Here is a 15022-nt window from a genome sequence, read left to right on the forward strand (position 1 = left end):
GGCAGCACAAATAATCTATTTAACCTAATCTTTTAATTACAGGAAACATCTCGTAGCAAGACATACACGAGCAATGAAATGACCCAGAGCTAGAAATCAAGATGATATATTTGTGCATGTGAAAGTAACACCAGCAGAATTCATAAAAGAAAACCTCCTTGGGCATTATTATCTTTCCATCAGGACACACTGTCATCACATCGAGAACAGGAGGAAAAAAAATGACTTAAAATATGTTATTAAAATACAAAAATGTATAATAGAGGGTAAAGAAAAAGAAAACAAGAGCAGAGAAAGGTAAAATTACTGCGGAAAAAAAAAGGCAGGTGAAAAGAAGTCTCCATTTGAATTGAAAAAGGAGCATCTTAAGGGGGGAGGGGGAAGAAATAAGGGACAGATCCTGATAGCTTAGCACACAGCACCTACTCCACAGAAGCTGCAATGATTTTGGTGTCATTATTTACTCAGTAATGCAGTATTCAGCAGAAAGGGGTGTTAAATCTGGCCCTGCTTGGGCAGTATGCAAATCTTCTCCCACTCCTCTGTAAGCTTTTAAGGATTGCTGGCAGAGAGTCCCCTGAAGAGTCCCGGTAGTGCCACGCTCTGCAGTGGGAAAGAAGCATCTCGCAAAGAACCCCTGAGATCCTCCTACCCCCTCAAATCTGCACAAGTGGAAAAGTGTTGCCTGGAAGGAGGAGCGAGACAGTGTGTGTGTGCAGGAGAGGGAGTGAAAATCAGTAATTATAAGAGAGCCCTGAGATACCAGGAAATGGAGATAATAATTGATCCTTTAAAAAATAACAACAAAACACCCAACAAATTGTACGCTCCTCACTATATATAATATTGTCTCTTTTCCCATTTGTGATATTCTGACCCTTTGTTCAACCTTGCTACATCTAAGATATTACTTAATAGTTGACAAAATTGGCTCCCTTCCTTTGATCTTCTGCTATTGGATTACATTCTTCCTACTCCCTGTACACAGTTCTTTTTCACTCCCACTTCTATTTTTCCCATTTCTTTGTTTACATCCAATTTTACCATATTTCTTCACACTTTCCTACATGGGGAAAGTCTGTGTTATGTTCCGATACACATTACTCTCTCTTATTCCTTACTTTGCACTTTTTAACTGATCGTGTAGACTACATTTCCAGAATGACAAAGAAAAAAAGAGCGTATGCAATGGTGAGACACCCTCCTTTTCACTCCAACCGCAGTCTAAGCTGAATCGTGGTGCCATTGTTTTCCAACAACTTGCATTTCCAAACTTGGAAATTCCCATCAGTTTGTTTGACAGGATTTTCCTGTTTTTTTCTTAGAAGGTGTGCATTTTTCAAATGCCAGTAACATACCACTACAGAATTTCCCAGGAGTAACAGCTTGGTTTGAGGGACTCTTATTCAAAAGCCTTAGTTCCAAAAACGTCATTTGAAACAGAAGAATCAAAACTGATTATTTACATTCTATAAATCAAAACAAAACTACAACCAATGCATTTCAAAATAGTGCTATAATTATTTTCTACCGGCTGATAAATTGCTGGACATCCTTTCTTGAGCTCTGGTTGGCAATTCTGCGAGCACTAAACAAAATGTTTATTTAATTTTAGATTGTGAATATAATTATTAAAAGTGTGATTCCAAATCATAAAAAAAAAAATACACAGGGAAAAATAAAATAAAAAAAAAAATATGTGAGTGTATTTCAGCTCCATTACAGCATTTTTACATCCTTGTCTGTGGAAGGGATGAGAGGCACTTGCCACAGAGTGCAACTGGCTGACTCAGCCCTGAGCGATGGCAAAGCCCGGCCTCAGCAGGGCAAGAACAACCCAAGGATGATGACAATGCTTGAGGCCACGGCAACATCCACAATGCCAGTTTGGGGTTGAGACGTTACAAATCTTAGGAAATGTCTCTCAATATTACTGAATCCACTCTCTAAAATATAATAAAACAACTGAGATGAAAAAAACCTGTATTTCCCTCAGTTTTCTCACCGTACTTATAAAAGCATCTATGTCTCACTCTGACAGACCAGGATTATTTTCCGATTAACTTGTGGTTTTCCTTTATAAACTGGGCAACTTGATCCTTATTTCTCCTACAATAAAAGTCAGAGGATGTTATAAGCTGCAAAGAGTCATAACAGCATTTAAAGTCTGAAGAAAGAGACAGTTCTAGTCTCTGACTCCCACATTCACGCTGAAATATTTCCTTTTGTGGCCTCGCAAGCACAAGGCTTGGGCTGTGCTAGCTGAGATGCACTACGCACAGATTCTGCCCTATCAACTCACGAACACAACAGAGAAAGATAAACGTGGTGCTATATATACCTACACAAAGGTACAGGATCTACTCCTGGTATAAATAAGGAGAGCTTGGGTGAAGTCAGTGTATTAACATCAGTGGAGGGAGGTCTTGTTTCCCTCAAAGTCAAACCCGTATGGTCTGTAGCTGGCAGGCTTCTACCTTGAGAAAATACCGCTGGGCTGTGAAACCATTTTGCTACCGTATTTAAAAAGAGAAGTTAAAAAAAGAGACCCAGTCAACCTATCCCACGCTGGTTTAAGTCCTGCAGGATGAGGTATTGAAGTGGAGAGATATTTGTGATTTCAATCTCTTGCTCCATCACACCTGCTTTTTGCCTCCTTTTAACCTGACCCCACATTAACAATGCTTCTGGATTAATTCAAGAGATCTCTGTACAGCCCACAATTAAAAAAAAAATATCAAATTTTCATTGTTTTTCAGCAGTAATAGTGGTCAAAACACAAGTCTACATAGCCTGTTGGAGAGTTGGACATGTGGTGGTAATAGGTTAGTTCAGCTGCTCAGGTTAAAAAGCATTTCATTCACTTAACTACTCAGTATCAATGCAATTCATCTCAGTCTATAACAGATATGTTCAATAGAATATGTAAAGTATGCCTCCACCTAGTGATGACTATGTACAAATAATAGTAAATAATAATAATTGTTACTTTAATAATTGGCTCCCATTTTCATGAATTAAAATCTGCTGTCAATGTAAAAATTCACTTACACAAATGCACACTCGCTTTCCATCCTGGAAAATCAGTCTAAACCTCCATCTGTAGAAATCCACCTGCGAACATTGACTTGAGGATCGGGAGACTAAATACATTCTAGGTTTTAAGTACCTTGAAATTTTAATAAGAATGGATTTGTAACATTTGTGAGTAGTATCAGAAAAGCAAAAACAAGGGAGGCTGACTGAAGGACGGTGGATTCTAAGTGTTAAATCTTCTGATAAGTTAGATAGCCTGTTTTTAAATGAAATGGTAAGCAAACCACCTCTCTCCTTTGCAACTTTGTTTGCCAAAGAAAATATTTGCTAAAGTTCTTGGATCATCCCATTTTACTGGTGTAATTGTAGATGTAATTGCAAAAAATTCCTAGGAATTTATTCACTCCAAAACAGACAAAAGGCAATTAAAGGGGGGAATTCTGAAATAATTAAAAAAAAAACACTAGAATTCAAGCAATCAAAAAACTCAAACTCAAGTTTTTGACAACTGTATAAAATGGACTGACTGGAGGAGCATCCTCAAAATCAAGAAGTTTGAGGAGAAGGTTTGAAAAGCCAAGATCTCTTGTAGAAAATATTCTGGGTTTTCCTTTCTTGTTCGCTACCTAGAAACTACCTTAAATGTCTTCCAGGCTGACTAAGCTGACATTACCATCTCAAAAAGTCTCCCCATCCCATTAGTGGTCCATGAATCACAGCCTAGGAATGACTGCTCTGCTGAAACCTGGAGGTTATCTAAAAGAGAGGGCAGGTCACCAGTTGCATTTGTCCCCTTGCCTTCGAATTTCCTGCCATTGTCCATTTAACACCTTGAACCCTCCCAAAGCATCCTCTCCCCAAAGAATGGCAGAGGAAGGAATGACTCCTACTCAAACAAATGTGAATCCCCACCATATCGTCTGGCATCCCTCTGCATCCCCACAAATGCCAGGTGCTGCCTTTCAGGGAGAGGACAGCCAAGGCTCTCCCTGCCCAGCCAACTTTAAATATCTGCCTCACTCGTTAAAGAGAAACACAAAAATGGAGTAAAGAGACTTAGCCAAGATTTCAGAAAATGTAGTGGCTGAGTACAGAAATACCAGCACCAAACACGTAAACAAGTCAGATTTGATTATCTCTGAGTGAGTTCATTTAGGATTCGTTTTTCTCTTTGTTTTGGTTTTTGTTTTTTCTTTTTTTTTTTCCGAGAGTTTGATAAATTAAGGGACTGCGTGCAATGTTTAGGCACATATCAAGAGGATTTAAAAAAAAAAAAATATTCTTTTTACATTAAGAAGGTTGCAAAAATCATGATGCTTTTAAACTAATTTAGCTGTTTGCACTCAGGAGGATCACAAACCTTTAAAGTACTCAAGGATCAGGAAAGACAGGCGCTTTTCGAATTTCTGCATTCCCTTTCAGCTGTTGATTGCCAGGCCTATGAAAATACCATTTTACCCATTTTATGTGTACACAAACCACAGCACCAAAGGCCTCACATCTGAGGGCTTTATCAAGTTCACCAAACTGGATATCTGTAGCAATAATTCTCATTACATGCTTTATCGCGAAGCAGCCCGCCCTTATGAAGCTATTTACCCTTTCCCTATCAGCCCCACTGATCAGAAGATAATCATCATTTTAAAACATAAAACTACTGCCGCATGCATAATTTAGAGAGCACAGGTTTACAGCAGCACCATTCCTTCCTAAAAGCAGACATTACCTCATTTAGCAACCAGCTAAAAGAAGTGTTAATAGTATGAACTGTTCAGCCAGGCACCAATTCCTGCTGAAAGATGCTTAAAAACTGCTGCCTGATGCAATGGTGGGGGCCAAGAGATCTGCATTTTTTCTCTCTGAAGAGCTGGTCCTTCTCAGAGAAAGGCACAGCCAAGGTGGCATTAACCACCAGCCTTGGGCTTGCGTGTTGCCCGCAACCCAACGCTGCCTACAACGCTACCCGCAAAGCAATGCTACGCACACCACCACCGACAATGCAACGCTGCCTCCAACGCAACGTTGCCCGCGCTGCCTTGTGTGCTGCCCACGAGATGGCAGCAATATGTTTATGAATAATGCAGCAAGAGGCTGCAGCCCACTGCCATTTCGCATGCGAAAAAAGCCACTCGCTTCTTCAGCTGTAAAAAAAAAAAAAGAAAAAGAAAATAAAAAAAAACAACCAACAAACCAAAAACCAAACCCCAACACAACCCTCGGTGAATTCAGCCGAGAAATGATGCAAAAATAAGCAGCTCTGCTGTCACGCTTTGCTCATGGGTAAGCTACCCAGATTGCTTTATTTTTGTAACGTTCAGTGTTATCCAAGGCGCAAGGTGCTTCTTGTGCACTCACGTATTTGTCCAGGCCTTTATGCTCAGCTGTGCTTCCCTCCCTGATAAAATTATTTCACATGCACATTAAGCATTAACTGCCGTTATGCTTTATTTTTGCAAAGCAGAAAATGCCTGTGGCTGGAAATAAATATTTTCTTTTCTGATGGACAAATAACATCTGCACTTCTGAAAGCTGCAGCGTAGCTGTCAAAAGCTAAGTGATTCATATAATTTCTTAAGAAGCACATGTGTATGAGCATACACAGACACTCATACCTGTCACAGTCACTCACATACCAGCACTTACAGCCGTCTAAAGATGGGCTCTTAAAGAAGTGTGGTGAGCTATTATATTATAATAATCATTTGTAGCAGACAGACATCCATGTACACAGAATATCAGATTTGGAGAATATGGGTTATGTGTGTTATTTTTTATATATATTTTTTTTATATCAGCCTGATCTTCATGGAAAATGTAGGCTCACTTTTCAATTTTGGAGGTCTTTGGGGCTTAGTGAGACCCCAAGTCCTTGTGCGTTACAGGAACTGAGTGCCCTGATGTTTCACCACCTGCAGTATCACAGCAGAGGTGCAGAGAGCATCACCAGAGCACCACATCCATAGCAGCTGTTTCCTCATCCAGACTTCCAAAATCTCCGTGTATTGTTGAAGTTACCCTTCTCAAGTGATTTTTTTCAAATAATTTTTATGGTTTTTTTTTTTTTTCATGGGACAATAACTGGAAAAATGGAAGTGTATGGCTAAGATGATATTTAGCTACGAGTCAATAAAACGTCTGTTGAGAATTTTGATTCTTCCTTCAAGTACCAGATATGACAAAACGTCACTTATGAGAAGTGGACTTCACTGTGTCTGAAAACAGCTTTTTAACATTATCAGTAAAATTGAGACTGGGCTCTTTTTTAATGAAAAAAGAAACTACAGTCCTGATTTTGTAGTCATAAAAGATGAGACCTTTGCTGACACCACTGAAGGCTTTCTGTTACCTTAAGCCACAGAAAGTGGGATAAATACATTCATATAACGTTGTAGCAGCTCAACCTTGACTGCTAAACTGGTCATCTCTATGGACAAGGTTGCTGTTCTTTGAAACTCTTATTGTAGAGGTTGAAGAGACAGTTTCCCAGACCCCTATAAAATGCACGCAGCTATCAAAGTCGAGTGTCTTCCTGCTGAAACCTTATCTTATTTTCAAACTACACGTAGTTTGAAACAAAAAGTACAAACATTTTGGAACGTATGGTAAAAATGTTGTCTCATTTTCTTTACGGTGTCACTGGTCTTACGTATAAAATCCAAAGCCTGACCATGTTCACTTAGTAGCTGTGAAATTGCATATCCCATATTTTTACAGGTGCCCCAGTTACCAGCCTCTTGCTTATTCTGGATTATCTGGATTAGATAAGGATCTTTGTAATTCTCAGATAGTTCCTCTACATATTGTGCCCTTTAGTAACCAGGAACACCTCCTTGGGTCTCAGGAGCAGCTACTGTCAACACAGGTAAAGCAATTACCTTTGAATCTACCTTTATCATGAACAACAAAAATAAAATAATAATAATAAAAAAATTACCAAGCATTGTTAAATACTTCATCATTTTAAAACGTCATGTTAAATTCTTTAGAAGGCAAAGTGACTTCGTATAACGCTTAGAATGTATAATGTGTGCAATTTTCTGTTTTCTGCAAAGTTTTCCGCACAACCAGGGTTATATTTCTTCTTACACTATGTACTCTCTCTCTTACTTTTCATTTTAATCAACAACAAAAATTTGCCATACAGATACACACCAAAACCACAGCTTTACTGCCAGTATTTGCACAAGGTCCTGCCCGGTATTCCATGCTAAGAGCACTATTATAACAGCAAATTCCAAAAGCAAAGGCTGTGATCAGATCTGGTTGACACCTCAGAAAATTTGGAGACTCAAATAAGAAAATGAATGAAAGAAAGCATAGTTTCATTCATAGCTTCTAGTTTAAAAGAAATTGAAATTCAATAGCGCAATTAATAAGAGCCTATTTTTCAACAGAGGTAAATCAAGTGATGTAAAAAAAAAAAGTTTATCAAACCTACACTATCATAAAAGTAGGCTAAAGTCGAATTCCCGATTCCTGAAATCATTATAAATGCTGTTTGTTTAAAGTGTCCACCGTCTATTGCTCTGACTCTGCATTTTGTATGCATTTCCATCAAATACAGTAAGTTTTCTGTAACATTAAGAATAAAGACAAGTAAATTCAAGGGAGAAAAAAAAATAATACATTCACAGGTGTTACGTTTAAGTTACAAAAGAAAGTAGCTGACACATGAAGAGATCAGAAGATTTTCTGCACCCATCAGTTAGGTTTGACTGAATATTGTGGCTCTGATGGGAAGGTCACTAACAAGACAGTTGAAAGAAAGAGAAACACAATGAAGAGACCATACAACATGGTTGCTTTCAAGATCTCCCACTTACACCAACAGAGTACTTCTTATATAAACGTATACACTTGAACATCTCCAAGAAGATAAAGAAGGACACTTCTTGTGCTTCTTTAAAACTAATTATAAGTTAATCAATTAGAGAACCTCTTGCTAACACCATCTAATAACAGTGATGTGGCTAAATCTTATAGTTAGGTAATAATATGTTCAGGTCCCTGGGATACAAATTAAAGTACAATCACAGCAGTAACCTCCAGAAGCGGACAAAATGCTGTACAGATGTTTTAAAACCGTAACATGTCCATTAGATGAGTGCCCAATTAAAAGCCAGCAAAGGTTACTGTGCACCTCGTATGGGCTGTAGGCAAGAGCGCTCTCAGGCTCAGGAAACAGCCCTTTTTCCAAGGCAGGTTCAGGGTGAGGAACATGATCCAACTGCTGATAAGAACCACCAGAAAATTCGCATCTATACTGCGTTTATAGTTAAAAACATAGCAAGAAATCCAAATAACAATCCCAAAACCAAACCCTTCCACACTGCAGTCTCGGTGCTTCCTCTGGAGACATCATGGGATAGAAAATGATCCCTCCCATGGCAAAAATAGTGAGTTAAAACATTTCTGGGAGGTATTCAGATACTATGCTGATCCTGCAGTATGTAGAACAAAATAGTTTATCATTCAGATTTTGCTCTTGGACAAAGCTGGATAGCTTCAAGGACAAGGGAGTTACCCTAGAGCAGCACCAGAAATGTTATAGCTATGAAACAGCTGCAACATAAATTCTTTCATATTTCACATAGGTACAGTTGTACTTTCAGCTGTTTCACTGTTGAAATACTGTTTGTCTTACACAGATTTCTCTATTTGCAAAATACACTTGTAATTCTTAGTTGCGTATGAATGAGTAACCCCTTACAGCTGCAGTGTACGGAAACAAAAACCAATAGCACACCACATCTATGGCAAGAGCCAGGACATCGAACTCCAGAAATACCTCACGTGAAACCTTCCTAAAAAATGAACTTCGTAAACAGGGGAAAAAAATATCACTAAAGGAACAAAAACTGACTGTTAGTTAAATGAATAGTGCTGTTAAGAGAAAAAAGCGGCTTCACTGGTAAGTATGCTACTTGTGACCTTTTTGGTTTTTTCACTTTTACCTCTCTCCTATTTTTCCTTTTCTTTTTTGAATCATATGAGAGAAATCTTCCAAAACCTTTTCAAGGAAATAATCTACAGCCACAAGACTTTGTGCTAATGAAGTTCCAGAATTATGAAGCCAGAGGTCAAGAACATGTCGTCCACCAAGTCTGGGCTGCATTTGAAATTAAAAGGGCTACTTGACTTAGAGTAGAGGATGGATAAAGCAGGAGGAAGAACAAACTCCTGCTGAAAAGTTTACTAGAAGCAGAAAATATTGAATACTGAGAAAATCTGTAAACTAACCCAGTCATTGGTGCCACAGCAGCCATATAAGTACTGATTGAAAAGCAGCTCGTCATGTTATTTTCGTTTTTGATAACCCACATCAAAATGCACCTACCCAATACCAAACTAAGCCAAAGAAAGGAAAGTGGAGAACGACAGCGCAACATAGGCACTGTTTCTGTTCCAGTTGCTGACTGACAACACTGCCATCCCTTAACATGGTTTTATTTAGTTATTACAACCATCTCTCTGTAAATGACACTTAGGATTATTTAAGATTATGTTGTAATCCTTTTAATCCTCAGTGCTTTAAATTTCAGGCTAAACACCAAAGAGCAAACTAGCACTTAGCAGAAATATTTAAAGCATGTGATTTGAACATAAATCTTCTTTTATTCACCACTCCTCTGATGAAGACCTAGTGTATCGCGTCATTCAGCCAGCAAGCACAAACAGCATGGTACCTCACTGCAAACTGCTACGCTTCCCTGCATCATGTGAAACTGTTTCTAACCAGCTCTTTTCCTTGGTGCTAGCTAGATCATCAATAAAATAAATGAAGGAAAATCAGAAGCTTATATTTGATAAGATGTGAATATTTTCAGTTACTATTAAGGATAACCTGAAAAACCCTCACGTCATACGTACAAGAACAGAAATAGATTGCATGCACAAATTGGATAGTGCGAGAGACAGATCAGACTTATCCTGTTAAACAGGGAGTAGCTCAATTCAAATGAGTGGAGTAACACTGCTGAAAACCTCAAGATCAAGAACAGAAACCCAAATCTTCTTCGCTGAATATCATTTACTATGTTTCCGCCTTCCCCCCCCACATCGATCATGTTTCCAATTAGTTTTCTTTATGATAGTCCTACACTCCATCTTCTTGTTACTATCCATTAACTGTCATGTGCTTAGATTTTAAATTCAAGATTTCCATCCTTTTTTCTTCAAACCAAAATCTCAATAGTCATTTTCTATTTCTAATCTATAATTCATTAATTCAAATTGAGCACTGAGGCTAAATCAAACTCAAAATTCTGCATCTACTCTTAGTACAACACATTAGCAAAAAGGAACCATTGCTCTGTTTGAATCAGAAAAGAATGTTTTATTATTCAGAAGGTAATGAAAGAAAACCCCACCATCTATGCTTTGCAGCCACGCTTTGAAGATATAATCATACTTATTTCTGATCATTTCAGATTTAGACAGCTAATGCACTTAATCAAACAGCAATGCAATGCGTCTATATTTAGGTCACCCAAAAAAAAAAAAAAAAGAAATCACCCATGTTCTTTACATTTGAATAAATCTGTGAATAAGTAGACATATATTATCAATCTTATTCCCACCCACTAGGGATAAGTAGGTCATCAGAAGTGTTTCCTGAAATATTCAGTACCCAGGTACAAACTGACCTCTCTGCTTTCGAACTCGCGTTGGATTCCCTCCAAACTATCTCATAAATCTTCACTCTCTCTCTCTCCAGTCCCCTTCCCACTCTATCTGCTCATGTAGCACCAGTCTCGTTCAGTCCTTTCCTTTCCCAAAATGTCACCACTACTGATGCCAAAGCCTTCTCCTCTTTCGCTCTTACCATCTGGCATAATCTTCTTGTAGCTCTCTGTCTAAACAATGCTCCATCCCTTTTCAAAATGTGTCTTAACATATGTCCTTCCTCCCATGCTTTTACTTCTTAATGTCTCTCCCACTCACTTATTGGCTTGATGAAGACACGTTTTAATGGGTTCAAAGAGTAGTGCATGAGTTTCCTTTCTCACATTATTCTGATTCAGTGGAGTTACACCTCACGCTAACAGAAGTGAGAAGAAAACGCATTGCAAAGTCTTCGTACAACCAGTTTGGTAAATCAATAACAGAGCTTCATGTGTCTTTACCTTGGAAATATATTAGCTGCAATGAATCACCGCTCCAATATGCATTTCCAAACAGGAATTTTGCTTACTGCAAAATGAGAAATAAAACCCTAGAAGCTCAGAAGACCTGTCAGTGTGCTCAGGGGGGCTGCAGGAGTGAAGGCTAAGGTTATACTTAATCACATTCCAAGTGAAAAAGCTGAGGATTGACAGCAAAACCAAAATATTTATTCTAAAAATACCTAGGAAATGACAAAGCTCCGAGTGTTGTCTCAAGACAACCTGAAGGATGTGGGGGGCATAGAAGCATAAGTCTTGCTCTGTTGAAGAGGAGGAATATTTCTAAATATTGCATGCACTTTAGAAAGATAACGAGAAAAAACAACCTTGAAAAAGTCTCCGTTAACACTCAGGTGAGACAAAGAAGCTTATTTTCAAAAAACCACATACAGTCCCTTAGAGGGTTTTGTGCGTGGTGGTTTTCTCTCTTAAATGCCAGACCCAGGCACAGTTGCTTCGTCCAACATGTTTCATTGGTGATAATGACAGAAGACTATCTGGTAATTAGCAGCATCTTAACCCTGACATGTTCCCTTCACCCTTTATTTTTCACATTGTTAAAAATTCCCAGCATTGGAAGCCTGGGAAACAACTCAGTTCAGAGAGAATAATATTTTGACGTGGCTTGATGTGGCTTTTAGTGAAAGAAAACCCCTCCTCTCTCCACTGATATTCATGGGAGATGGATTATGTTTCAAACCTGAAGATGTTGCAATAAACTGTTGTAGCCCCTGGATCCTGGAATGTTAACCTTTCAGGAACACTTTTCTCATCCTTTCATTTTCTAGGGCCTCACTTTCAATTCAATAGGTTTTAAATGAAGTAAATAAATAATATTATTTTCCATCAATGAAGAATAGTCCTCTGAAAAGCACATGTCCTTCCGTGCTGGCCCTGACAGAGGCAAGCATTTAAAAGCCTCCTCTCCCCTTCCAGAAATGAACCTGGGTCATCACCGTCTGAGGACCCTGAACAGCAATAAAAATAAACAGAGTAACCACACTGTGTTGGAGCAGTGCTTGTATAAGCAGTCTGAAGAAGTTGTGTTTATGAAAGTCCTTTAGGTCAAGATTCTAGGCCTGAACCCCCAGCAATTACCTACTAAGTTTTAAAAACAAATTGAATATAGTGCATTAATCAATAAATCAACAGGTTCTCAAGTGTTTAGAAGCCTCAGTCTCCAGAAATCCCTCTTTTAGAAAAACAGTAAACTGATGCTTGATAAAATGTTACCTTCCAGTACTGGTAAGAAAAACTCCATATTAAAATCAATGTCTAGTTATTAAAACCAAGGAAATAAAACTTACCTCTTAACTTCACAGACTTTATACTCAAGTGAGCAATGAAACACACTCGTTGCCTCTTACCTGAAAGACATTCTTTCTGCTGGATTTCTCCGAGGTCCACTCAATGCGAGCACCACACAAATCCACGCACTCAGGTTTATGTCCGGGTTTCTGGAAATAAAAACAAAACACAGCCATGAATATTGTCTGACTTTTCACAAATGGGGACTGTTATTGGGTAAAACAAGAACGAATCAAGTTCAAGTGACAGATTGTAGCACAGTTGCTGGTATCACCAAAGAGAGTTTTTATTCCCTGCTATTACTCAATAACTACTCCCGAGGTGTCTTAATTCAGAAGGTTCTCATAATGGATACATAATTTTAAAAATAATTAGATGGTTTAAAAAACATAGAATAGATCTACAACTATACATACATACAACATACAACTGCAGACACATTGATCAGATGTTGTAAATGCTTACTTTGCTAACCCCCTTGAAAAACTTTGGGTTTAAAGGTAAAGTTTAGTGCGTTTTCCAAATGCAAATTTAAACTGATGCAGCTGGAAAGGAAAGAAATTAGACAAGAATACACATCGTATCTGTAAAATAGGCTTTTTCCTTTCTCTAAACTAATCTTCCTTCCTCCAAACAAATTATCGTTTCCAGCTCCTAAAAAAAAATGCTTTGAGACCATGTGTGACACCCAGAAAGAGCTCAACACTAGAGTAGCTCCACGCGGTTTGCTGCTTCACAATGTCAGTCGGTGCATCCCAAAGCGACAGAGCTCTGACTCCTCACTATGGATGCGAATAATTCGAGGACCAGATTTGTTTGTCTGTATCATTTACGTCGCTGGGAGTTGGTGTAAAGCATATTAATCCTCATTTGCCATTTAAGCTCCTTCTCCAGGGACTATGCCTGTGCAGCAATGCTGGTAAAGCCCTTGTAGTTTAGAGTAGCCTTTGTAGATGAGGTTTCTGCACATCCCAGACAACACTAAAAATACTACTGTTAACGTTGTAAAGCACTAATACCTTTTGGGTAAGGTATAGAATAACATCCACATAATTAATGAGCTCAGTGCAGCTTTTTTGCTTTCTTGTTCCTAAGCTATTTTACCGGAAAAATATGTCATTGGTGATAAAGGAAACAGACTTAATAGAAGAAGTTACAGTGGTCAATCCAATATCAGACACATAATCAGCTTTCCAAAAGTTTCTCACTGATGTTGTTATTTAAAGCTAAAAGGATGTGTGTTCTCCAGGGTGATTTTGAGATGGGTAGAAACCAACCTATTTAGGTTAAAAGAAGCAGACTGAGAAATCCTGGTCAAGTAATTTGCAACTGTAGTCTGTGGCATTTTTCAGTACTGGAGTCGTAATTATGTTCTCCCTTTGCCAAACCATAAAACCACCATGGTTCAGCTCCTCTAAAACTTACAGTCTTGTGTGCCTTTGTTCCTTTTAAAGTGTTTTTTTATTATTATTATTTTCTTTAATAGAAAAAGTATGCTATTCAAAACAGAAGGATGTTCTTGTGGCTAAACCACTGGAAGAGCAGGGGTTGGATTTTTTTCTCCAGCTTTGCCTCAGACTTCCTGCCTGGCTTCTGACTAGAACTTAACCTTTCAGAATTTAAGTAACAGATCAAAACTGCAGGACCGATAGTTGATTTTATGAAGAAGTTGTGAAATGTCTTCAGTTAATATTTACAAGGCAAAAGGGATGATGTTGAAAAAAATCCTCAAACATACACAAACCTATTAACACAAAGAAATATTCAAATAGGGGGAAAAAAATTAACTTTCAGTAGTCCAGCATGATACTTGTAAAAACAGGTCTATGGTGTCTCCTTTGACTACATCACTGTCCTTGGCCAGGGGAGACACCAGGGCAATTTCCTCCCCAGGAACTCATGCAAAGACCATGTCTGCACTTGCAGAGAGCAGGCGGTTCTGAAACCCATCATGAACACGCTTGTCAAAGTAGGTCATCCGGATTTCTTTGAAAAAAATTGTCCAACAGGACAGTTCAAGACTGAATATACTTTAACAAAGGGCAGCTTTATTCCACCAGCAAAAAGAGTCGAGAAATTTTGGAAACACGTAATGAGACGAAAAGAAGATATTAGAATATAGACAAAGAAACAAGAAAGAATTTCTTAATGATGAAGGTTACTGGGCTACAGAATACTTAGGAAAATTGCCGTGACGTTTCACACTGAAGTGAGAAAAAACAATTGAAAGCCCAGAGAAGTTTTCCAGGAAGACGGAATAGTGAAATCTATGGGATTTTATTAATGCCATCGCTAATCTCTATGATTGTACAGAAACATGTGCAGCAGCACAACTTGGATTCCTTTGTGCAGTCACTACACACACAGTTTATTTTTATTGTTGTAGTAATTTGGAGCTTGCCTACAGCTCTGATTTTTTCAGAAGCAGAAGAAAAGTATGCATATTTCCCTTTCCAAAAGAACGGGAAGCAAGCTCACGGTATTGGAAAGATGAACACCTTTCTTCTATGTAA

The 15022-nt window shown here is 38.4% G+C and overlaps 1 protein-coding gene across 4 annotated transcripts in view; it reads right to left on the reverse strand.

Annotated features, from left to right (window-relative positions):
* Positions 1 to 15022, reverse strand: part of ARHGAP15 (Rho GTPase activating protein 15) — a 329586-nt gene that overhangs the window by 254091 nt on the left and 60473 nt on the right. For all 4 annotated transcript variants that reach the window (XM_054069943.1, XM_009558976.2, XM_054069945.1 and 1 more), the window contains one exon: positions 12569 to 12658. In XM_054069943.1, the coding sequence (XP_053925918.1) occupies positions 12569 to 12658 (90 nt within the window). The remainder of the gene's footprint in view (positions 1 to 12568; positions 12659 to 15022) is intronic.

This window comes from Cuculus canorus, chromosome 6 (genome assembly GCF_017976375.1).
Source record: "Cuculus canorus isolate bCucCan1 chromosome 6, bCucCan1.pri, whole genome shotgun sequence".
Lineage (NCBI taxonomy): Eukaryota > Metazoa > Chordata > Aves > Cuculiformes > Cuculidae > Cuculus > Cuculus canorus.